Source organism: Pogona vitticeps, chromosome 4, assembly GCF_051106095.1.
Source record: "Pogona vitticeps strain Pit_001003342236 chromosome 4, PviZW2.1, whole genome shotgun sequence".
In the NCBI taxonomy this organism is placed as follows: domain Eukaryota; kingdom Metazoa; phylum Chordata; class Lepidosauria; order Squamata; family Agamidae; genus Pogona; species Pogona vitticeps.
The window spans coordinates 58,442,130-58,467,131 of record NC_135786.1 but is presented as its reverse complement, the minus strand read 5'-3'; the positions used below and the strand labels follow the sequence as shown (position 1 = coordinate 58,467,131).

The following is a 25,002-nucleotide window of genomic DNA, read 5'->3' as shown; positions in this document are numbered from 1 at the left end:
AGTCATGGTAGCAATTCAAACTCCTAGCCCCTGGCTATCAGTTGTTCAAACTCACTTCCTCCCCAGTGTTCCATAAATCAGTGCATTAGAAAGCTGCTTGCCAAATGTTAGAAAGTTAGCAGAGCTACGAACCATTTGGCAAATAAACCCATCAGACACTGCAAAGAATATATATCCTGATTTGGAAACATGTAGTGGAACTAAAATGGTAATTCAGCTCTTTTCTTAAAAAGATTTCTTTTCTTAAAGAAGTCATTCAACAACTACGATGTTTAGATTCTTTAAATCAGGACTCCCACAAAAACCTGGCTAGCAATGGTAATTACAAACCACACCCAGGCAACATCAATCCTTGATCCATAGCCAATTGCTAGCTGCATGAGTTTAGTCCATCAAAAACAAAATCCTGCAATTATGAGACTCAGTGCCCTCTCAAAAATTAAAAGCCAGCACCTACAGAATCGTTTACTGTCTGCAGCCATTTCAAGCCTAGCCAAAATGGGAAAATATGGTCTTTTATTTATCTTTCCCTTTCCTTGAGGATGTCATAGAAAACTGTACAAAGTACATTTTAATCAGGAGTTTGCATATACACAGCACAGAAACCCCCCTTATCCCAAACCCATCCAGAAGTTTTTAAAAACTAAAAAGCAGCACCTTACCAGGCAGACTGAAGCCTCCTCCGATGGCACTCACTCTGGTGGCCGGCCCTGGCCGGCGGCATAGGGCAACCGAGGCGGCGGGGCTATCCATAACAGAGGGGGCCCTTACTCATGAGTAGACCCACACTAGGGATGGGCAGGGAGCACACCGGCTTCCTGCGCCTGGCAGCGATCCATAGCCACCACGCTTCTCCTTCCTCCTCCTGTGCCGCCGCTGCTGCCGCATGCCCCGTCCACCGAGGAGCCCCTCCAACCCATGCACCCTACCTCAGAGCCTTCGGCGGCCCTTGCTCATGAGTAGACCCGCACTAGGTATGGGCAGGGAGCACACCAGCTTCACACGCCTGGAGGCGATCTGGAGCCTCCCCTGCCTCTCCTTCCTCCTCCTGCACCGCAGGAGTAAAAAAGTTCCCTCATCCCCTGCTCTAACTGTCAGTGCGAAAGACCTAAAAAGAAGCAGCCTCTTCGCCATCTACAGTTAGAAATTTGAATTTCCCACCTTTTTCCCCTGCCTTTTTCTTTTCTTAGGTTGAACCTCTGCTCTGGTCAAAGCAAACTTTTGCGAGCGGAGCTGCTCATAAGTCGAAATGTTCATAGGTAGGGGCATTCGTAAGTCAAGGCACCACTGTATATCAATAACAGAAACAGCCAAGTACAACTACAGTGGTGCCCCGCTTTACGACGACAATCCGTTCCAGGAAAATTGCTGTTAAGCGAAATCGTTGTCAAGCAGGAAAAAACCCCATTGGAATGCACTGAAAACTGGTTAATGCGTTCCAATGGGGGAAATACCTGATTATCCAGCAAAGATCCTCCATAGGGTGGCCATTTTACGATCCCTGTATTGCGGAAAGAGGTCCAGAAAACAGCCGGGAGCCATTTTGCGAACCGCCGATCAGCTGTTTTTAATCGTCGTCCAGCGGAAAAAACAGTTCCCGAAGCAGGGATCAAAACGACGTAAAGCGAAAAAACCCCATAGAAACATCATTTTGAGATCACTATAGCGATCGCAAAAAGTCATCGCAAAACGATTTCATCGTCTAACGTGGTTGTCGTCAAGCGGGGCACCACTGTATGTGTAAGAAGGAAGGCTGGCAACTTTTACAGCCTCATTCAGAAGGCTACTGTAAAGAGTAATCCCCACACTACATACATATCTTTGATATACTGTAATGGAAAAAATATTTCTGACCAACCTTATTGCAGAGTAAATACATGGAAAATCACAACCACCACATAAACAATCAACTTTCCTGGGAATGGACTTACTCTTAACTAATTACACTTCAATCTACTGATTGCTTTTCTTTTACTTATTTATTTTATTTTAAATATTTTACCAGGCCTTTCTCCTTAAAAAGGACCCAAGGCAGTTAACGTCAAGAAAAGACAGTATTTAAAAGCTAAAAACAGTAAGTATACAAATATTTTAAAAAGCATCAAATACCACACTAAAATGTAAACAAAATCAATACCAACAACATATTTAAAGCAACAAGGTACAACAATCCATTAAAAAACCTCTCTAAGACAGAAAATCACTAAGGGAAAGTCTGCCTGAAGAGAAAGGTATTCAGTGGAAGGACAGGAAAGATGGGCCCAAGTGGGCCTCCAGTGGGAAAGAATTCCAGAGTCAGTGAAAGCCCTCACCTGTGTCCCCACCAAATACACCTGTGAAGGTGGTGGGATGAGAGAAGCACCTTCCATGATGATCTTAACCACCAGGCAAGCTCATACAGGCAGTCTTTGAGAATGCTTGGACCCAAGTCATCTGGAGCTTCATAGGTTAACACCAGAACTTTGAATTGTGCCAGAAAATGGATCAGCAACAAGTGGAGCTGCTGTAACAGAGGGTCATGTGGTCCCTGTAACAAGCCCCAGCTAACAATCTGACTGAAGTTTCCTAATGCTTTCCAAAGGTATTTACCATTTCACTTTTCATCCAGTGGGCCAGCAATTCTCAACCTTGGGTCCCCAGATGTTCTTTGTCTACAATTCCCAGAAATCCTGGCCAGGACAACTAGTGGTGGAGGGTTCTGGGAGTTTTAGTCCAATAACATCTGGGGATCCACGGTTAGGAATCACTGCAATGGAGAATTAATCAAGAACAGATAACCTAAAAGGTGTTCCAACAAGCTCAATTCATCATCAGTTTAAAAAAAATCTCACACTTCAATTAGACAGAAGCACAGTCCCTGCAGCAACTATTTTCTTTTTAACTTGTTTTTCTCCCCAGTGGGTACCCAAGGCAGCATACAAAATTTTTTAAATCAACAATTAGTTATAACAAATTAATTTTGATTAAAAACTATGACATATACATATTTTAAAATTATTTTAAAACTATCAATTTTAAAACACCTCTCATGAGCTCATGCCAGATAGTTCCTTGATAGGAATCCAGTGCAGTTTGGGAAAATCACACTGGAAGCTTTTTAACGTAAAGTGCAAGAAATACTCAGTCTAATCAGTCTTTACAGAACACATTGAAAGCTATCATATACATAAATTTCAATCATCCTATTTTATAAGTATTCACAATCAGTTGTGCCCAATGAAGAAACAGAACAAACTATTCACAAACTTATCTCTGATGATTTTCATACAGGGAAATGTCTTGTCAAGAAATATAATTAACAGAGCAGATACTGCCTCTATGCCTACCTTACAGAATGTAATGCCCACATTAAAATCCAGGTTTCTAATTCTGGAAATGTATAAACAAAATTGCCCATTTAAAAAAAAGCTGTAAAGTGCTTTGTGTAATGTGCAAGAGTCTCATATAACAAGAATTACTCTAGGCATCCAGAGTTTACTGAACTGAACTGAAGATGGGCTACAGGAGTCTCTAGCAGCTGTTGTGTAAAAGACACTCCTCAGTCTACTGAACTAAAACAATTCAGCTACAACACAAAACATCATTGACTGTTTAAGTGACATGTACCCAGTAAAATCTTCTTTTAACAAACTACTTTTGACTCGTATAAAATAATAAAATGATATTTGGAAAGAGTGATGTTCATAGCCCTAAATTCCTGTTCAAGGTACATATGTATCCACAGTCAGCTTGTACCTAAGAAAAACTCCATAACTCAGCCTTCTGGAAGGAAAAGATCATTCAAAGCAAGCTCAGTACCTTGGGTTGACCATTGTGGCAATACATGGGAAGACCACCTTTCCTGATGCTAACTGGTACAAGTGAAGCAACACAATAAAAAAGACACCATGTATCCAACAGATAAAGTATCTGGAATAAAGAAGGCTATTCAAGAACTTAAGGTTAATGATTACAAGTTTCTCCACCTGCATTTTAAAACATTAGTAAAAATGCCATGATATGACATTTTGGCTATTAATATTATAAATTTTCTACAATGTTAGTTTATGTCCGCAAATATGTATAACCAAAAACACCATTACCTGTTCAGATTACAAATCTCAAATACTAAGTATAGACCTTGCGTTTCTCAGAGCAACACTACATAAGTAAACATGGGTTTAACTAAGTACAGTGGTGCCTCAACATACGAACGTCCCTACTTACGACCATTCCGAGTTACAACCAGCTCCGGCTGCAAAACTTTGCTTCTACTGTACTTGCGACCGGAGCTTCCAGTTACGAACAGAAAAGGCAGGGGGAAAAAGGCGGGAAATTAAAATTTCTAACTGTAGGTGGCAACAAGGCTGCTTCTTTGTAGCTCTTTCGCACCGACGGTTAGAGCAGGGGGTCAGGGAACTTTTTTACTCCTGTGGTGCCCCAGCAGTTAGAGAGTGTGTGTTGGAGGAAGCTTAGGACTACCTCCTTCTGCTTCTTAGTGAGCGTGTACAGTATGTGTGTTTGCAGGGAGGTTTTGGGCTGCCTTGTAAGGTAAGGTGCTGTTTTCTGCTTTTTAAAAACTGTTCTGGGTTTTTCTGCAGCATGGTTTTGAGCTGGGGGGGTTATGTTTCTGTGCTGTGATGGGTCTTGGGGGGTTTGTTTGTTGGGGTTTTTTCCCCATTTCCGATGGGTCTTGGGGGGTTGGCTGCTTTTTGGGGGGTTCCCCATTTCCAATGGGTCCTCCATGCTTCCCTTGCTTTTTCCTTTGTTTTCTTTACATTTCCGAACTGCCCCCTTTGTTCTCTGTGCATTTCCGATCTGGATCTGCTCCATTTGTTTTCTGTGCATTTCCAATGGGTCTTGCACGTTTGATTGCTTTTCTCCCCCCCCCCTCACCCTTCAGCCGGAAGGGATTAATCACGTTTCCAATGAGTCTTGCAGTGATTTTTGTGTGTGTGTGTAATTTTTTTCTTTGGTCAGAACGGATTAATTGCATTTCAATGCATTCCTATGGGAAATGGTGCTTCTAAGTACTGTACCACCATTTCGAGTTACGTCCATCTTCTGGAACGGATTATGGTTGTAAGTCGAGGCACCACTGTAGATTAGATTTACAAAGAACCTTTAATTTAAGGCAACACAATTTTATCTAAGAATCTGATTATTTTCTCTCTCTTCTGCACTCTAAACTCTTCCTATTCAAAGCACATTAAAGAGATAGTGAGGCTACATATATTCAAATAAATACCACTATACTATATGTCAGGTAATCCTGTACATCTTCACTGAGAAAGGGCCATTGGACTTCTTGTAGCTAGTCCCAACTAAAGTAGATCTGCTGAATCAATAGCTGAATGTAAACACTTAGACAAAACCCACTGACCCAATGTCTATTGCAGTTGGGACTAGCAAGAAGATGCCATTGTTACTGTGTGCTGTAAAGTTGTTTCCAATTTATAGTGATGTTATGGACTACTGATCTCTAAAAGATCCCACCATTAACAGCCAAGCTTAAGTGTTGCAAAGGTAGTAGAGTAGGACTTGCATATCCACAGGATATGTAGCTGCAGTTTCACTTATCCATGGTCTGAAAATATTAAAAATATTTTTAGAATATTAAAAATATTAAAAGGAAAAACTCTAGAAAAACTATTTTCACCTGTATTAACCGAAATGGCCACTACAGAGAGAAAGAGACCATGCTATGAATACTTGTTAGTGAAGAATGCATAGCATGGTCTCTCAAACCTTCCCATGGCTAATTCTGGCAATGCATGTGAAAATAATTCTTTTGGGTTTTTTCCTTTTACGGTGCTACATATATCGTGTTCACTATTATTTGCGGTTTCAGTATCCATGGGTGGACTTGCAACCAATCCCCAACAGATATGGGGTCCTACTGTATTTCCTTTACCAAGTCAATCCATCTCATGTTCGGCCTTCCTCTTTTCCTAATATTACTGTCTTTTCCAGTGAATCCTAGATTCTCACTATGTGTCCAAAGTGAATGCACCTCCATTTTAATCATTTTAGTTTCTTAAAAGGTTGGGCATAATTTAATATAGAATGATATATTTATTTTTCTGACAGTCTTCATTTGGACTGATGATTGAACTCAAGTATAGAAAATCTTTAATTATTTTGAATTCTTCATTATCAGCATGAATCCAATTCTTTTGTAGTCTTAATGCTGTTCTGCACTCCTGATTTTGTACTTTCCTCTTTCACCTTCATCCGGAGTCATTTCAAGTCACTGTTCTTTCTGATGGTAATATGGTATCATCTCCACATTTTAATTTTCTAAATTGTAACAATGTAGGCATATCCAGAGAAAACCAAAAGCACTTGAAAAACTAACCTTTATATTCCAGTGTGAGCTTCTGTAGATTAATCCACTTTATCAGATACACTGGAAACTTATATTATTGAAGATTTCTCCATCAATTTTCACTCCCATCTGAATGAAAATTCAGCTTTCTGTATGACATGTTCTGCACACAGGCTGAACAGATAGGGAGATAAAATATACATTTGCCTGACTGCCAATGGGAAACCATTCCATAATCTCTCCTAAGAATGACTCTTGCCAGAGTATAAATTAAGAATCAGGACAAGCAAACACTGTAGTACATTCATTTTTTTCTAGAATGACCCACAGCTTTTCACAATCCACACAGTGAAAACCTTTGCTGGTAGTCTATAAAGCACTGACTGATTTTCTTCTAAAATTCTTTGATTCACTCCAGTAGCCACTGTATATTGATTTCTACTGCCTCTTCTTTTCCTGAGTCCATCTTAAAAATTTCTTGGTCCATACATAGTAAAAGTTTTTATTGCAAAATCTTGAGCATAACTTTGCTTGCATGAATCCACAACTATTCTGATATTTTGTATTTCCCTTCTTTAAAACTGAAACATACTGTACACTGAATGTTTTAGTTGGTGTGCCACTGTTTTATTTTGCTTTCCATATTCATTGCCATATTCTTTTTAGGGTTTTGATCCAGTCTCTATAGCTTAATATAGCCCTACTCCTATTCTAGCTACATCTGGTGATTTATTTGTTCCAAGTGCTTGTGCAGAATATTTCACTTTGTTTTCTAAATTGCAAGTTCTTCATATAAAGAGTCTTCTTTGAAAAGATATATCACTTTTGTATTTCTTCTGCATGGTTCTTGAGTATAGTGCTTCCATCTTCTCTTTATTTACCCTGATCATGTATCATATTCCCCTGTTGATCTGTCAGCACATTTAATCTTAGTCTAAAATTCCCCTTGATTTCTTGAAATATATGGCAGATCATTTTTTTCTTTTGTTGTTGTCCTCTTCTTTTTCTCTGCAATTATTATAATACTTCTTTGTCCTTGAAAGTCATTGAAAAATTGTGCTTGATATTTCTACCTCTTTTTCCTTAATAACGTTAAGTGCTTCATCAGTCATATATTAAAGCTATTCTTTTCTTCTGACTATAAGAATCACGTTCTTGTATTCTTTCTGGATAACATCATTGCTTTCAGTTTGTAATTTTTCACTGTCATTTGAGTTCAGTAACGCAAATCTGCTTTTAAATGGTCTTTAAATTCCTCAGGAATGTTATTTACGTACAGTATTTTTGCTCTACGTTTATTCTAGTGTTCTTTAGCTTTACTCTGAATTTTGATATTAACATTTCACCATTTGTACCATAGTCCATTCCTGGTCCCGTTTTTGCAGAAAGTAAAGCATTTCTCCATCTTCTACTTCCAATGATACAGTTTAATTGACTTCTATACTGGCCAGTGAAGTCTGTGTGTACAGTTATCTATTCGGTTGCCTGAAGCAACTATTTGCAACAAACAATTTGTTATACAGAATTCTAGTTCTCCTATTACATTTCTGCAATGATGTTCAATTCTGGATTACTACCTATTTTTGCATTCCTGTTACCCATAATTATCAGTACATCCTATTTTGGTGTGTGAGTACTCCTGGACACTTGCATAAAAGCATTAAATTTCCTCTTCTTCAGCATCTGCAGTTGGAGCATAGACTTGAATGATGGTAATGTTGATGGAATTCCCTGAAATCTGATAAATATAAATTCACTCATTTGACACACAGCTCTGACTGGTTGTGCTACAACTTGCTCTACTCTACATGAGCCTCGTGGCGCAGTGGTTAAAACGCTGTACTGCAGCTAAAACTGTGCTCACGACCTGGGGTTCAAATCCCAGGTAGCCGGCTCAAGGTTGACTCAGCCTTCCATCCTTCCGAGGTCGGTAAAATGAGTACCCAGCTTGCTGGGGGGGCAATGTGTAGCCTGTATAATTAAAATTGTAAACCGCCCGGAGAGTGCTTGTAGCTCTATGGGGCGGTATATAAGTCCAATAAATAAATGAATAAATAATAAATATTACAAGCAGACAGTTTGTAGTTTCCAGAGAAAAGCACTCTGTAATTACCTAGCAGTAGAACTTAGAGACAGATAAATATTTGACTGGAGTCACAGACATGTAAACTGCCTTAAATTAATGACAATAATTATTTGTGAACAGAAGGAATTTACATCACTGATGACATTCACTTTGTAGCTCTATTTTGAAACACATAGATAGGGAGTGTTCACAAGACTGGATTACATCAAGAACTAGTCTATTATTAGCATTTTCACAAAATGCTACTAGATTTCCATTTTGCCAGATTCTAGCCTTTCCTACATCAAGTGAGTTGAATGGTTAAATTATCATGTAGCGAATTCAAACGGTCAGCTAATGAAATGAAGTTGCAGAAGGGGTAGCCATGTTAGTCTGTGCAAGTATAGATTAAAACAAAATAAAAAGTAAAAAGTTAAAAAAAATATGGTGGCAACTTAAAGATTAACTTCTATATATTTATGTGAGCTTTCATGGACAAGTCCACTTCATCAGACCTAGAAGGAGAAATAACATGGCAAATATTTATACTTAGCATCAAGATATATATATCAATACAGAGATCATGGTTGGTTGGTGAGAAAGTCAGTGGTTGATGATAGTGTCTTTGTTATGCAAGTCTTTTGTAGAAGCTTTTGTACTGTAAAGAATGTGAGAAAATCTGTCTTAAAGTGTAGTGCCCCAGAAGTCTTGGTTTATATTAAGAAGTCCTTTGATATGTGCATCTATCATTCATATATATTTTATCTTTTTTCTCTCTGAAGCACTACCAGATATACACACTACAAATATTGGACTGTACTGCATCTTCCAGATATGTTTTTGCCCTTTAGATCCACCTTAGAAATTTCTAAGATAAAATGAATTATACTCTACTCTTCTGGTCATCCATTGCCTCTGGGTAATTCACATAGTTTGCAACTGAATACAAAGAACAACTTACAGAAAAATTCACCAGTTACTGTAAGTAGCCCATTGAATTAGCATTCATGTTACTCTGTCACTGTTATTTTACCGTTGTTAATTTACCATTGTTAATTTATGAAAGGTATTTTCATATTCTTTACAGCACAAAAGTTTCTACTAAAGACCCACATATCAAAGACAGTATCACCACCCACTGACTTTCTCACTAACCAACCATGATCTCTGTATTGATATATATATCTTGATGCTACGTATAAATATTTGCCATGTTATTTCTCCTTCTTTTAGCTCTGATGAAGTGGACCTGTCCACGAAAGCTCACATAAAAATATAATGAAACAAAAAAGACAGATTTATGTTCCTTTCATAACTTCATTTACAGAACCAGATGTATCTAGATATTTACAGTCCCGAATTAGTAATGCAGGGGAAAAACTACTTTTAAAATTTGTCCTCGCTGAGGTGGAAGTTTATGGTTTGGTCACACATTAAGTGAAGTAAATATTTTTTAAAAATATGAAATGTTACAGATATGTCTCAGGGAGCCTTCTGAGTGCAGAGCTTGAACTTCCCACTCATTTGGGTTCACCAGCTGAATGATCCAAATGTGTCTAAGTCACCAGCATAAAAATAAAAGGGCAAAAGCTTTCAAATGTGACTGGATTTAAACAAATTCAAATCTGCTTCAATTTGGCTATCAACAAGGAAATACTAATTTTCCCAGTAAAATATCTGCTGCCTCTCAAAGTTCTGCCATTATTCAGATAAGCCACGGAGTGTAGACTTAGGTAGGATCCAGTGTTAGCGGAGTAACCAGAAGAACTTTCTGTGGCAGATCTAAGCTGAGCTTTCCAGCTGTATCTGCTTGTGTAGAATTTCCAATTGCAGCTCTAATCACAGGAATTATAGAGCTGTGAGGGGACAATATTTGAGATTCCAAACTAGATACACAAAGCAGAAGTAACCACTACCTACTAATGAATTACTAAGCAACATTTAGGGAGTATTTGAAGATTATCTTGAGACAGGTAAAAGCTGGTCAACAGCAAATTTCTATTTAGTATAAGACCCAAAATCTCTATTTGAAGGTTCAATTCAAAGAAGTCATAGAAAACTTTGTACTGATTTTTTTAGGGCTGAAACCAGTCCTGTCCTGTAATGATATTGCCTGTTCTACTGTACAGATCATATGTACATAGTGACCCCACACTGCTCCCAGCCAGTGGTGTACTGTGGATGGAGGTGAACTGACAGGAATCAAGAGTGCAGAGTATGTGAAGTCAGCTGGCAGTATTTTAAAAAACAAAAAAGCTGCTGGGTTTCCGTTTTTGACAGTTAAGAGTTTGGCTTCAGCTACTGTGCTAACAACTGGGTACAAGTGCCAAAGGGGTTGGCTAATGAAGCCGTTTTTTTCCCAAGTGTGACCTCAGGCGGAGTGCACAAAAACATCCCGTTCTCACAATGATTCTTTGATAGGGATGCCTTCCACAGAGAGGAGTGGTGATAAAGATCTCAAAGGTAGTTAAGCTTTCAGGCAGCAGGACACCGTTCACGGGAACATCGCCTGGGCCTGACGCGTCCAGGAACGGTGTCTTTAGAAACCTTCCCTCTCAGCCCTCGGCGCCGCCTCCCCCCTGAACCAGTCCTGGGCCCTGGGCTACCAAACCAGTCCCAGGCTCCGCTCCCTCTCAATGCCGCTGCCTTCTCCCTAGACTGAGCTCTTCCTTTCTCTCCGGCTTCCTCCCCCCGCCCCCGCCCCCGCCCCGCGTCTGCTTTCAGGGGTCAGGAGACACATGTCAACAGAAAAGCAGTTCCCCGGGGCATGTGCAGAGTACCTCTCACTACTATTCACAAACTCACACCCACTTTCACCCCAACCGTCAAGGGTTAAAGAGGAAGGGCTTTCCCATTCAGAGGGCATGACTTTCAGGAGTACTAGTTTCCAGCCCCGGCACCTCTCACGGCAGGCCCGGAGCCGGCTCCTGCCCCGGCTTCTCCCATCTGCCCAGCCAGCCAGCCAGCCAGCCACCTCCCCGCCCGCCCGGCACCGGGTGCCTCCGAGTTTGGCGGCTGCAGCTACCGGCCCGCACCTTCTTGGGCGCCTTGGTGAGGGTGGACATGAAGGAATACTTCTCAGCGTCCTCCATCTCCTTCGCCTGCTTCAGCTCGTCCCCGGCGGCTGCGTCCGGCACAGAAGACATCCTGAAGCGGAGGAGGGGGGAGGGCAAAGGGGGCAGGGCGCCGAGGATGAGGAGGAAGAAGAAGAAGAAGCTGCTGCCGGTGGTGCTGCTACTGCTGCTGCGTCCTCCTTTCCCCTCACCGGCTCCACGACCTCCCTCAGCAACCACCAAGACTGCAGACGCCGCGCTCCGGCAAGGGGCGGAGCCACTTCAAGACCGAAACGTCATCACGCACGGTCGGAATCACCCCCCCCTCCAAAGCCGCCGCTCGCACGCACAGAGCGGGCACCAGACGCCGCACGCACAGGCCTGGCTCTAACGTCACACCGCGCCAGATTCCGTGCGAAAGGGACAGGAGCGCCCCTGGCGAACGTTCTTCCGACGCAATTAACCGGTTCAACGCCGTTCGAGCCGCCCGGTCGTTTTTATTGTTCGCCAGTGCACCCGTGCCAGCGAAGAGTTGGCAATTGCTACATTTCTCTAGGAACTGGCGGGCCCCAGAAAGGGAGTTTCCTGAAGGCGCGAGGTTGCAGTTGTGTTCCTTTTTTTTTTTAAAGGGGGTGGGTGGGACTTGCAGCGCTTTAAAAGCTAATAAATTAAATATGCCATAAACTCTTTGGCGTATTCTATAAGACATTTGTTAATCTTTAAACTACCGCGAAACTCAAACAAAAACAAACGTGTTTGCTGCTATAGAGGCTATTAAACTTCTTAGACCTAAAGTACAGAATTCATTCACAGATCTAGAGCGTGAAGAAATGGTTCTTATTTATACCTCTGGGTTTGGAAAGACAAATTTCCCGGTCATGTAGTAGAATGTAGCTTTTAGGGCAGCCTTGAAAAGCTCTGCTTCTTGCTGTACTCCAGGAAAGAAGCACAACTGCACTCCCAGCCTCTTGTGGTATTAAGCCAGACGAATGAGGGCTGATGGTTGTGGATCCGGCACTACTGAAAGGCTGTTGTTTCGCTGCAGTGGAAGGACCGAGCATGTTCGCTGCTCACAAAATACTGGCTGACTATTGCAGACCCTGGAAAAGCAGGTGAGAGGTAGAATGGAGTGGCACTAGAGGGTTTTTTTTTAGTGCAGGCCTTGCTTGTTATTAATTTATAAATTTCCTGAAACATACTAAATGATGTGCACAAGAAAAGAGAATGGGTAGGAAAGAGGAGAACAAGCAGACCCAGGCATTGTACTTTTTTTTTACATCACATTCTTGTTCTTACAATTATAACCTTAACTGAAGAGAAGTTTGGGAAGAAGAACATTTAAATGGGAGCCTGGTTTCCCATCTGAACGAGCCTGCTGCCCTGCTTTTCTCACTGCTGTACCCATTCTGCTGCTGTAGCTGGCTGGAACGGCTTGAAACAGAATGCTACAAATCTCTCCATAGAAGGATCTGAAACTATTCATTCAAGGAAAGGGCCCATTTCCCATTAATAGGAGCTAAAAGATAATCGTTTTTGAGCAAAATGTCTTTGTTGATCTGCAGGAGCAAGCAGGCTTAAGTGTACTGTTACACGTAAGAAAAGGAAAAGAGACAAGTAAAGCATAGGAATACAACAGACATTCTTTGTTGTTGTTGTTTAGTCCATAGTTCATGTCCAACTCTTCATGACCCCATGGAGCAGAGCACACCAGGCCCTCCTGTCTTCCAGGAGTCGGGTCAAATTCATATTGGTCGCTTTGATGACAATGTCCAACCATCTCGTCCTCTGTCGTCCCCTTCTTCTCTTGCCTTCACACTTTCCCAACATCAGGGTCTTTTCCAGGGAGTCTTCTATTCTCATGAGATGGCCAAAGTACTGGAGCCTCAGCTTCAGGATCTGCCCTTCCAGTGAGCACTCAGGGTTGATTTCCTTCCTAAAAGATAGTTTTGTTCTCTTTGCAGTCCAGGGGACTCTCAAGACTCTCCTCCAGCACCAAAATTTGAAAGCATCAGTTCTTAGGCAGTCAGCCTTCTTTATGGTCCAGCTCTCACTTCCATACATCACTATTGGAAAAACCATAGCTTTGACTATGCGGACCTTTGTTGGCAAGGTGATGTCTCTGCTTTTTAAGATGCTGTCAAGGTTTGTCATTGCTTTCCTCCCAAGGAGCAGAGGTCTTTTAATTTTGTGGCTACTGTCACCCTCTGCAGTGATCATGGAGCCCAAGAAAGTAAAATCTGTCACTGCCTCCATATCTTCTCCTTCTATTTCCCAGGAGGTGATGGGACCAGTAGCCATGATCTTAGTTTTTTTGATGTTGGGCTTCAGACCATTGTTGACGCTCTGTCACCCTCATTAAGAGGTTCTTTAATTGCTCCTCACTTTCTGCCATCAGAGTGGAATTATCTGCATATCTGAGGTTGCTGACATTTCTTCCAGCAATCTTAATTCCGGTTTGGGATTCATCCAGTCCAGCCTTTCGCAAGATGTATTCTGCATATAAGCAGGGAGATAATATACAGCCTTGTTGTACTCCTTTCCCAATTTTTAACCAATCAGTTGTTCCATATCAAGTTCTGTTGCTTCCTGTCCCACATATAGATTTCTCAGGAGGTAGATATGGTGGTCAGGCACTCCTATTTCTTGCCTTAGTTTGCTTTGGTCCACGCAGTCAAAGGTTTTTGCATAGTAAATAAAGTAAAAGTAGGTGTTTTTCTGGAACTCTCTGGCTTTCTCCATAATCCAGCGCATGTTAGCAATTTGGTCTCTAGTTCCTCTGCCCCTTCGAAATCCAACTTGTACTTCTGGGAGTTCTTGGTCCACATACTGCTGAAGCCTACCTTGTAGGATTTGGAGCATAACCTTGATAGCGTGTGAATTGAGTGCAATTGTACGGTAGTTGGAGCATTCTTTGGCACTGCCTTTCTTTGGAATTGGGATGTAGACTGATCTTTTCCAATCCTCTGGTCACTGCTGAGTTTTCCAGACTTGCTGGCATATTGAGTGTAGCATCTTAACTTTGTCGTCTTTTAAGATTTTATATAGTTCAATTGGAATACCATCACCTCCACTGGCCTTGTTGTTAGCCATGGTTTCTAAGGCCCACTTGACTTCACTTTCCAGGATATTTGGCTCAAGGTGAGCAACCACACTATCTGGGTTGTCCAGGACATCCAGATCTTTCTGGTATAATTCCTCTGTTTATTCTTGCCACCTCTTCTTGATGTCTTCTGCTTCTGTAACGTCCCTACCATTTTTGTCCTTTATCATGTCCATTTGCACAACATGTTCCTTTAATATCTCCAATTTTCTTGAACACATCTCTGGTTTTTCCCTTTCTATTCTTTATATCTTTGCACTGTTCATTTAAGAAGGCCCTCTTATCTCTTCTTGCTATTATTTGGAAGCCTACATTCAATTTTCTGTAACTTTCCCTATTTCCCTTGCATTTTATTTCCTTCTCTTCTCTGCTATTTGTAAGGTCTCGTTGGACAGCCAATTTGCTTTCTAGCATTTCCTTTTCTTATGGATGGTTTTTGTTGCTGCTTCCTGTATGAGCTTGCATCCATAGTTCTTCAGGCACTCTGTCCACCAAATCTAGGTCCTTAAATCTGTTCTTCACTTCCACTGTATATTCATAAGAGATTTGGTTTAGATTATACCTGACTAGCCCAGTGGTTTTTCCTACTTTCTTCAGTTTAAGCTTGAATTTTGCTATAAGAAGCTGATGATCAGAGCCACAATCAGTTCCAGGTCTTGTTTTTGCTGACTGTATAGAGCTTCTCCATCTTTGGCTGCAGAGAATATAATCAGTCGGAACACACATTCTAGAAGACAGCAACTGTCACAGTGGAGGAAGCTGTATCCTCTGTTTAGCATCAACACTAGTATTATAGTGAGTCGTGTGTAGTATATAGATGTGAGAGTCTATGTGTTGTGTCCCCCTGTCTTTCTAAGGATAGAAAGTGCAACTCAATGACAGTCCTTCCTTCTTTCCTTTTGACACTCCGTAAACCTAGAGGCAGCAACAATGATGTCTCATTTCTTTGCAGTGGATAGAAATGTGATAGTACTGTGGCTGTCTCCCCTACGCTTTTTGTTGTTAATCCGAGGGTAGCTTAGTGTCTGTGAAAAAATTAACTTGCGTTACATGCGTTTTGAAAAACCTGATGTGTTCATAGACCACTGATCACATTAGGGAATATCCAGTGTGAGTGAGAACCCAGGACCCTCAACCAGCCATGTTGTCTAGGGCAAACACAACAGAAATGGTTATACTATTTAACAGATTTCTGTACAGTATATATAATCACAGTGCATACTGAGTGCTTGGAAAATGTGACACATTTGCAATAGAAATATGATCTCAAGATTAAGTAGAATTTGTGTATCAAATGAGTATTTAGTATATCAAAGATCTGGTTGTGCAGGAAGGGCCTGCATTAGAGGACCAGAGCGGACAAGAATGTGAACACCAGACAGAAAGGAGAAGGTGGAGAAAGGGAGACTTCCCTCTTTATTCAATGTATGTTCTTGTAAGTCATCCCTGCTGTGGCATCCCTTGTTCAGTCTACCTTGAGCTAGAAATCCCAAGTCAGTGGGAGACCAAAGACCATGGGTGGGGAAAAGGACTAAGATTAACTCAAGTATAAATAAGAAGGGTTTAGAACTATTTGATACTGTTCCTGTTTCAGACTTAACGCCCTATTTAATAAACCCTTATGTCTTGAGGAATGGAACAAAATATGGAAGAAAGTAATCTTGGAGATCCCGTAGCAGTTGGGGGGGGATGCACACAAGGAAATTTGGCCTGCCGATCTGGCCATGGATTTTGACATTTTTATGCTTTTTATGCACCACCCGAGCTCTGTAATGCCCGACCTGATGGTTATCTATACAGAATTAAAAGCTAATTTATCTTTATGATACTTTAGCGGTCTAATCAGATTATCACCCACTCTTATCAATGAATTCATTGCGAAGTTTGCCTGTCCGGGTAGTAAACTCTTGCGCCACTTGCATTCTTTCCTGTAAAGTGAATGCAGAAGACCTGCATAGTTGCATAGAAAACATGCTGATTAAGAAGGAGAAGATGTTTCCACCAGCATTTCAGCTGCCCAATTTTGAGCATATTTACTCAGAAGAAAGTCACTGTATTTCAAGGAGACTTGCCCTCAAGGAAGTTGGGAAAGCAGTGTGCTTCCAGGTACTAAAATGTCTTGGGCCAACCCTGAAACCACAAAGTGTGGAGAAGGATGTGCCAAAGTAGATGGGCTTGAGAGGAGAGAGATGGGAGTGGAGGTAAAAAGCAAACTGCAGTGGCCACAAATCAAAAGTTATGTAAACCACAAATATACTAATTGTGGAGTATTTCAGTCTCTCTACATTCCACCTCTGACCGTAAGGTGGCAGTATTGCACTGTTGTGGAAGCATCTACTAAATTACGGTACCTTTGGTTCAATGTGGCAGATTAGATTTTTTTTTTTTAATGCAGGGCAGTTGCATTGATCCCAGTGCTCTAAGCTTGCCTGCCCTGGGGCCTCAGAAATGAAGTGAAGGAGGTTAATTCTTTTCATTCCACAGCTGCTTGCTAGGAAAGGCAGAGCCAGAGGGTATGCCTTCTCCTTTGGCCTACTGCTCTACTTTTTCAAGTTAAATGCGGCATGTTCTGCCTCCCCCAAAGGTTTTCTCAGCCACTCCACATCTTATCTGGGATTCTGTCACGTGACTTGGCAACACTCAGTCTCCTTAAGGCCGCCATCTACTTATTCTGTATCTAGCACTTTATGTATAGTTAAGATCTGCTATTCCAACCCATGTTATCCTAAAAGGAAAAACAGACCACTGCCTTTGCTTTTCTCCACCCCCATAACTGGCTGGGTAGCTTAGTGGTTTAGGTTGGCAGTTCAATTCCCCACTATGACGTCTATGAGTAAAGCCCAGCCTGTGTGGCCTTGGGCAAACTGCACAGACCCAGGATGTCCTCCCCCCCGCCCCAGAAGAAGGGAATAGTAAACCACCTCTGAGTATTCTCTACTCTACCTAGTAAACCCTGGAATGGGTCACCATACATCCAAATTGGCTTGGCAGCACATGGTTATCATTGTTATTGCCCTAAAGAGTCATATCTGGGGGCGGAGGGGGAGGGGCTGAACATCTTCTTTACTTCTTAGTGACATTCTCCATTAGTCCTCTAATTAAGGTCAGTATGGATGTTGTTTTTTCTAGAGTTGCATCTGTAGATTGGCCAGATGTCTCTGCATATTGTGGTCATCGGCAGGTCCTGCCAACCACTCATAGGGGCCTATTGCTATGAACATTTATGTCTATGTTAGTTTTCAGTTAAGCTAGGTTGATTCTGTCTATACGTTTCTGTCTGTGGAAACAACTGTCAGAGTTCTGGGCCACCTGAAAGCTCACCTTGTTTCCATCATTTTAGTCGTCTAATAAAGATATTGCTCAATGCAGAATGTTAATGCTTTCAGTTATTTTTCACAGGCACCCTGACCTGACAGTAAGTGAAACTCCAGCTATTTCAGTGAATGCAAAGTATTTATCTACATGAAACCATGAATCTAAACTACACAGTATTAACTACATAATACGAGTGTCTGAGTCTTATTTTTTTTATTTTCCTTGTGAGTAGGATGCATTCCCTGATCTGGAACAAGGAATGTCACCTACAGTTCAGCTCTTTGCTCCACACTGTTTTTCTGTGCACCTACATACTGGCTCTTTAAAAAAAGGTGCAAGAGAAGGAAAGGAGGGGAGATGGTGAGATACCCTGGATACGAGATGTGTACTTGAGTCCATTCATGTATGGAAGAAACTGAAGGATGCATCTGTAAAGAGGGCCACAGGACCGTGACCTATTTTTTTCCCATTCACCTCCATTGCACAGCATTTTGACACCTGGTTTTAAAAGGGCACTGAGAATTTATTTCCTTAATTTAAAAAATAACTAAGTGTTAAGCCACAGAAAGCATCTGGAGGAAGCCACAGAGCTGCGTTCTTGGAAACCCTGTCAAAGCTGGTCAGAAGCAGCTGCGATCAGCATTGTGGGACAAGGGGTGTGAAGTGCAGAACTCAGAAAATACCGCTAGCCTTTATCAAGTTTTCCCTGGGGCTGTTTGTAAAGTCCTTGAAACTATTCATAGATAACATGAAAGAAACAGCTAGTATGTATCAATTTATTTAATAATATAGAAACCATCCTACAAAACAAGCAATCAAAAAAAATGAAAAACCGTACGATAGTGGAACCAGTTACTTTGAGAGGTGGTGGGTGTTCCAACACAGGAGGCATTCAAGAAAAAAATGGACAGCCATCTGTCACATATACAGTACTTTGATTTGGATTCCTGCGCTGAGCAGGGACTTGGACTCAATGGCCTTATAGGCACCTTCCAACTCAGTTATTCTATGATTCTATGATATGAAGTCAATAAAAATCGCAGCCTCTGAGGTAATTTCTGCTTGACAGAAATGCAGCCCAATGCCACTTAGGTAGTAAATAAAAGAGGGATGTGCTACTTCATGGGGTTAGGAGGTGTATTCAATCTCTTGCCAGCCATGGGAGCCCATAGCCCTCTTTCCCCAAGTTACTGCTCAGATGACTTTATTGATGGTGGCAATTTTAGGTAATTAAAGATTTTCCCTTCCCACCCACAGCCCCCATGATGTCCCTACGATGAAAGGGATTACATATTTGGGAAAGAATCAGAAATCTTTCATTTCTGCAAAGTCACCACTGCTGCTGATACAATCAGCATATGTTATGTGACGACCATTTTAAGGCTTTACCCCGACAGACTAGTTAAATCACGCTTCTATATTTGTCTCAGCACTTACTCCCACATAGTGATTCACACCATTTTTCATGTGGTCACATTGGATGTAGACACTGATGGCAGTCGGCTAATGTGAGAAAAACAGTTCTTACCACTACACCACAGTGCTTTGATGAGGCCTCTGCAGGTTGTCTCTAGCTTTCAGTCAGTATAAAAAGCAACATTAAAGAAGAAAAGGGAAATCAGATGAAAGCCCAAATGCTCTGTGCTTGCTGTGCTGAACAGTTATTGTAGCAAAAATGAAGCCTGTGATGATGTTTCCTCTTCCCAACTTTGGTATCAAGATTCTATTATCTGTGGATTTTTTTTCTCTCTCAGGGAAGCTATGTTTAGTGATATTCTAGAACTCCAAGCAGAACCACTTTTTAGAGTCACTTTGCATGCTGGGATGGTCATCCGGTTGAAGTACAGAGTCATGAAGACTGGGCAGTCCAGCAGGCAAACATAAACCAAAACAGGGAGCCTCCCCCTCCTCCAATTCTGGTATTCCCAGCTTTGAAAGTTTCCTCTCTCTTTGCACCATTTAATTTTCAGGGTAGCCCTGTCAGGTTGCAATAGGACCTAGCCATTTGAAGAATAGGCAGAGGACCATATACTGTAAGTGTCTTGGTGCTTCAGCCAAAGCAGCTAGCTGTTAAGTTTCAGACAGAATGAGAGCTAAAGTATTAGTGACACAGAGCTGCACTAGTGCTTCTGCAAATCCGACATTAGTGTACAGAACAGCATTGACGTTTCAGAGCTGGAATGTCCATCTTTGTACCAAAAAAAAACCCCAAAAGGAATGATGAAGGTATTCTATGCACATCCAGCCCACTTGCAAACTTACTGTGGTGCAGGTCTACACAGACCTACTCAGAAGAAAGTTCCATTGTATGTGACTTTCTTCCAGCTAAGTGGGTGTAGGATTGCAGTCACAGTCTTTTATAAAGATAAGTAGCCTATCCATAAAGATGCAAACATAAGCAGCAATGAGTAATTTTGCAACAGGAAAAACTTCAATTAAAACCCAACTCTTTAAATTGTGATGGTTGGAAACAATAATCACAAATCATATCTGAGGTGTTTAACTGTTGGCATAACATACCTAGGAAAGCTGTCCAGCAGATTTCTTAGGCCAGAGGATTCCAGAGTATAGGGGTCATGTCAGAAAAGATACTGTTCCAGGAAAAGAATTACTTTGCCTGCACACATTATTTTCCATACAAAACGTAGCATCTGAAGCAACCCTAAATCTTAACAAGTTGTTGTAGAAGGGGAGAAAATAAATGAGAATTATAATAGGCTTTAAATGCAATTATAGATAGCAAAAATTAAAACTGAGGCACAGATGCCTTCTTTGCCCATGCCAACTGGATTCTTTTTACTAAATGTAAAAGTTGTTCAGTAGGCATTTCTGAGGGTGTGGCTTAAAATCCCTGGTCTCTGTTTGATTTCTCCTGTCTTATGTTAGTGGCCATTCTAACAGTTGCTGAAGCAGCCATGAGGGAGCACAGCCCAACCTCTTAGCATGACCAAAAGAGCAATAGCCACTCAACTTCCTCCATGTATGCTTCCATGTCAAATTCAGAGTGCTGGCTTAAACCTATAAAGCCCTTAACAGTTTGGGACCTTGTTACCTGATGGAGCATCTCTCCCAGATGTTGCTTTGTGGGTGGGTGCTCTGAGAGATGTCTGGAAAACTACCACCAGGAACGGGGCCTTATAGGTGGTGGCTGCAATCCTATAGAATGTGTTACCCACAGATATACTCCAGGCTCCCTCTTATCCTTCCAAAAACAGATTAAAACCATACTGTTCAAACAGGCCTTTGGGAACATCTAACGCCTGTAACATCCTCGTGGGCCCATTAACTGATCTTGATTTTAATTTGCTGTCCAGGTTTTCTTCTTTTTGGGCGGGGGGGGGAAGATATCTTTGGTTTTTAATGTATCTTGATTGTATTTAATTTATGTCTTGGGTGGTATTGGGTCATGGTATTTTAATTGTCACCACCCAGTTGTGCCCTGGCACTATATGGGCAGGGTATAAATGTAATGAACAAAATTAAATAAATAATAATAAACTTTCTCTCCAATTTTCATGATACTCCATTCCCAGGCTACTGCATCAGCTCAAGTTAGGGCTGCCATTTGGTTCTTCTGTTTCTCTCCTTTTGATCTATTCTCAATTATCCTATCATTGCTTTACAGAAAAAGACGGGAGGTTGAGCCAACTCCAGCAGTACAGCTGCCATACCGTTTTCTGTTTCCATTCCTTTTGGTCATCACTATCACAATGCATCCCTTATGAATACACAGTGGAAGTGAAGAACAGATTTAAGGAACTAGATTTGGTGGATAGAGTGCCTGAAGAACTATGAATGGAGGCTCGTAACATTGTAGAGGAGGCAGCAACAAAAACCATCCCAAAGAAAAGGACAAGAAAGCAAAGTGGCTGTCCAAGGAGGCCTTACAAATAGCAGAGAAGAGAAGGGAAACAAAATGCAAGGGAGATAGGGAAAGTTACAAAAAATTGAATGCAGACTTCCAAAGAATAGCAAGGAGAGACAAGAGAGCTTTCTTAAATGAACAGTGCAAAGATATAGAGGAAAAGAATAGAAAGGGAAAAACCAGAGATCTGTTCAAAAAAAGGAACATGTTGTGCAAAGATGGATATGAAAAAAGGACAAAAATGGTAGGGACCTTACAGAAGCAGAAGACATCAAGAAGAGGTGGCCAGAATACACAGAGGAATTATACCAGAAAGATTTGGATATTCTGGACAACCCAGATAATGTGGTTGCTGACCTTGAGCCAGACATCCTGGAGAGTGAAGTCAAGTGGGCCTTAGAAAGCTTGGCTAACAACAAGGCCAGTGGAGGTGATGGCATTCCAGTTGAACTATTTAAAATCTTGAAAGATGATGCTGTTAAGGTGCTACATTCAATATGCCAGCAAGTTTGGAAAACTCAACAGTGGCCAGAGGATTGGAAAAGATCAGTCTACATCCCAATCCCAAAGAAAGGCAGTGCCAAAGAATGCTCCAACTATTGTACAATTGCACTCATTTCACACGCTAGCAAGATTATGCTCAAAATCCTACAAGGCAGGCTTCAGCAGTATCTGGACCGAGAACTCCCAGAAGTACAAGCTGGATTTCGAAGGGGCAGAGGAACTAGAAACCAAATTGTTAACATGCGCTGGATTATGGAGAAAGCCAGAGAGTTCCAAAAAAAATCTACTTCTGCTTCCATGACTACGCAAAAGCCTTTGACTGTGTGGACCACAGCAAACTATAGCAAGTTATTAAAGAAATGGGAGTGCCTGATCACCTTATCTATCTCCTGAGAAATCTCTATGTGGGACAGGAAGCAACAATTAGAACTTGATATGGAACAACTGATTGGGTCAAAATTGGGAAAGGAATATGACAAAGCTGTATATTGTCCCCACGCTTATTTAACTTATGTGCAGAATACATCTTGCGAAAGGCTGGACTGGATGAATCCCAAGCTGGAATTAAGATTGCTGGAAGAAATATCAACAACCTCAGATATGCAGATAATACAACTCTGATGGCAGAAAGTGAGGAAGAATTAAAGAACCTCTTAATGAGGGTGAAAGAGGAGAGCACAAAAAATGGTCTGAAGCTCAACATCAAAAAAAACTAAGATCATGGCCACTGATCCCATTACCTCCTGGGAAATAGAAGGGGAAGATATGGAGGCAGTGACAGGGAGTCCCCCACTGCTTGGCAAAGCAAGGTTAGTCATGGGCAGCAGGCAGGGGGCAATCAAACAATGGGGGAGGAGAGGATGAAAGGGAAAGGGGTGAAAAGGGAGAGGGCACAGGGTGAGGATGGGATGACACAGGGACAGGTGACCAAGGGGTGGGAGAGCTATGGGGGTGCATTCATTCATTCATTCATTTTCATTCCTGTTATCAAGTATAGCTCAGTATCAGATAGCAGGATTTTTTTTTTTTTTTTTGAAAACTGGAAGGGATGGTCACATATTGGAATCAGTTCCTTGGAATTGATTCCACATCCATCCAAAAATAAAGACTCCGGCAGGGGTCTGTTTATAACTCACTCCCCTGGCACAGTAGTCTGTATGTACCTTGTGTGTACACTTACATTTGTGTAGTGTTTAAGGAGAACTTGGTACAGCATGGATTTTTTGTCAATGGGATCAAGCCTTAACTGCTGCAAAACTGAGAATAAAATAAACCTGTGATGCACATTTTTGGTGTGATCTACTTGCAATCGATGCCCTAGGAATCGGGAATAATGATAAGTAGGGTAAGCATTTGTTATAAAACACTGTGTAATTTTTAAAAGTTACAAGAAATATGCAGAAGTATTTAAATGTTGGGAGTCATTATTATTTTCCATGATATACAGGACTGTGATTTGTCTATTCTTCCTTCCTAGACCAAATACCATTCTCTCAGCAACTTTGCCTACAACTGTTGGCAAAAGAAAAGAAGGGGAGGGGGAGGCAAAACACTGTTGCATTTTAAAGACTAGCAGTTTTATTTCAGTATGAGCTCTTGTGACCAGAATACTCACATTTACTTCTTTCAAATTTCCGTACAACTGTTTCAGCAGAGGGAGAAACCATTGTTAAAATTAATCAGGCCAATATTGTCACTTTGTTTAGAATTGTTATGAGACACGGGTCTGTTTATGTACTGCCTAAATATGTATTTTAATTGATTAATTATCATAAATTATGAAGGGTATAAGTTCAGTCCACTGAACTTTTTATGTTTAATTTCTTGTTGATTCTAGAGAGGCTCCTGGTGACTTGCAAGAAAAAACTAAGTAACTTGGAATGGATGTCAGGCTTTGCCCAAACTTTTATCACTCTTCATATTTCAGTGTTGTTGCCAGTTCTGCAAGGAGCTGTGCTTCAGGGCAAGTGGGGCAGAGGGGAGGAGGAGGAGGGAAAGAGAGAAACTGTGCAGCTGGGATCATTTCCTACCAATTATCAGCTTTTCTGGGTTCCGGGATTCATCTGGAGAAACCTGATCTGCTTGTTTTCTTTCTTTAAAGGACCCACCTTCTTCTGTATCACTTAGTGATCCCTTTAGGCAGCAAAAAGAGATGTTTGGTAATGATGATCAACCATCTTTTCTCTTTCTGAGTAGTAAGGCATCCAAGACTTCAGCTTGCAAGCTCCTCTATTTAATAAATCTTGTCATTGGTGTACAAGTTAATGTTTTCCTGCTTTACTATGTCTTATTTATTTATTTTATTAGATTTTTACCCTGCCCCTCTAGACAATGTCTATGTTTTGAATTAGATGAACTCATAAACATTCTATATCTTACCTATATCAGAAAACAATAACTCCATACGCCACCACACTGAGAATCTCAAAACCATTAACAGTTCATCATGCTGGTTGTTCCAATAGCAAGCTGAGATGGTGAGTTCTAAAACTTTTGTACGGGCATGAGAACATTGACTGTGAGCATCTACAGATAACACTTATATTCTTCCCTGATTTTATACAGCGAATATTACATTTCTACTACTGCTAGTTATTGATCCATTTCTATTTAATGAATATCCATGTATCTACCGTACCTTTGTGTATGCCATATTGCTTTTGTCTTATGGTGGGAATCACACAACCCCAGCTAGATAGTATCGAGAATTGGGAGGACTAAGTTGGCATATTGCTGAAGCTTTGGACAACTGCCTCAACATCATGCCAAGATAAACCAAAAGCCACTCCAAGC

At 41.2% G+C, this 25,002-nt stretch overlaps 1 protein-coding gene and 2 long non-coding RNA genes across 4 annotated transcripts in view; 2 read left to right on the top strand and 1 right to left on the bottom strand.

Annotated features, from left to right (window-relative positions):
- The window catches only part of AHCYL1 (adenosylhomocysteinase like 1), a 71,358-nt gene extending 59,658 nt beyond the window's left edge, over window positions 1-11,700 (bottom strand). Inside the window, exon 1 of one of the 2 annotated variants that reach the window (XM_020809989.3) lies at window positions 11,408-11,700. In XM_020809989.3, the coding sequence (XP_020665648.1) occupies window positions 11,408-11,518 (111 nt within the window). In that variant the 5' untranslated portion in view covers window positions 11,519-11,700. The remainder of the gene's footprint in view (window positions 1-11,407) is intronic. The other variant, XM_020809988.3, reaches the window with a different exon arrangement.
- Window positions 11,701-12,364: 664 nt separating this feature from the next.
- On the top strand, window positions 12,365-21,733 carry LOC144589018 (uncharacterized). Its single transcript, XR_013544854.1, has 2 exons — window positions 12,365-12,537; window positions 21,466-21,733. It is a non-coding gene; the product is annotated as an uncharacterized LOC144589018 (long non-coding RNA).
- A 1,175-nt stretch (window positions 21,734-22,908) lies between these two features.
- On the top strand, window positions 22,909-24,474 carry LOC144589019 (uncharacterized). Its single transcript, XR_013544855.1, has 2 exons — window positions 22,909-23,018; window positions 24,311-24,474. It is a non-coding gene; the product is annotated as an uncharacterized LOC144589019 (long non-coding RNA).
- Window positions 24,475-25,002: the final 528 nt, after the last annotated feature.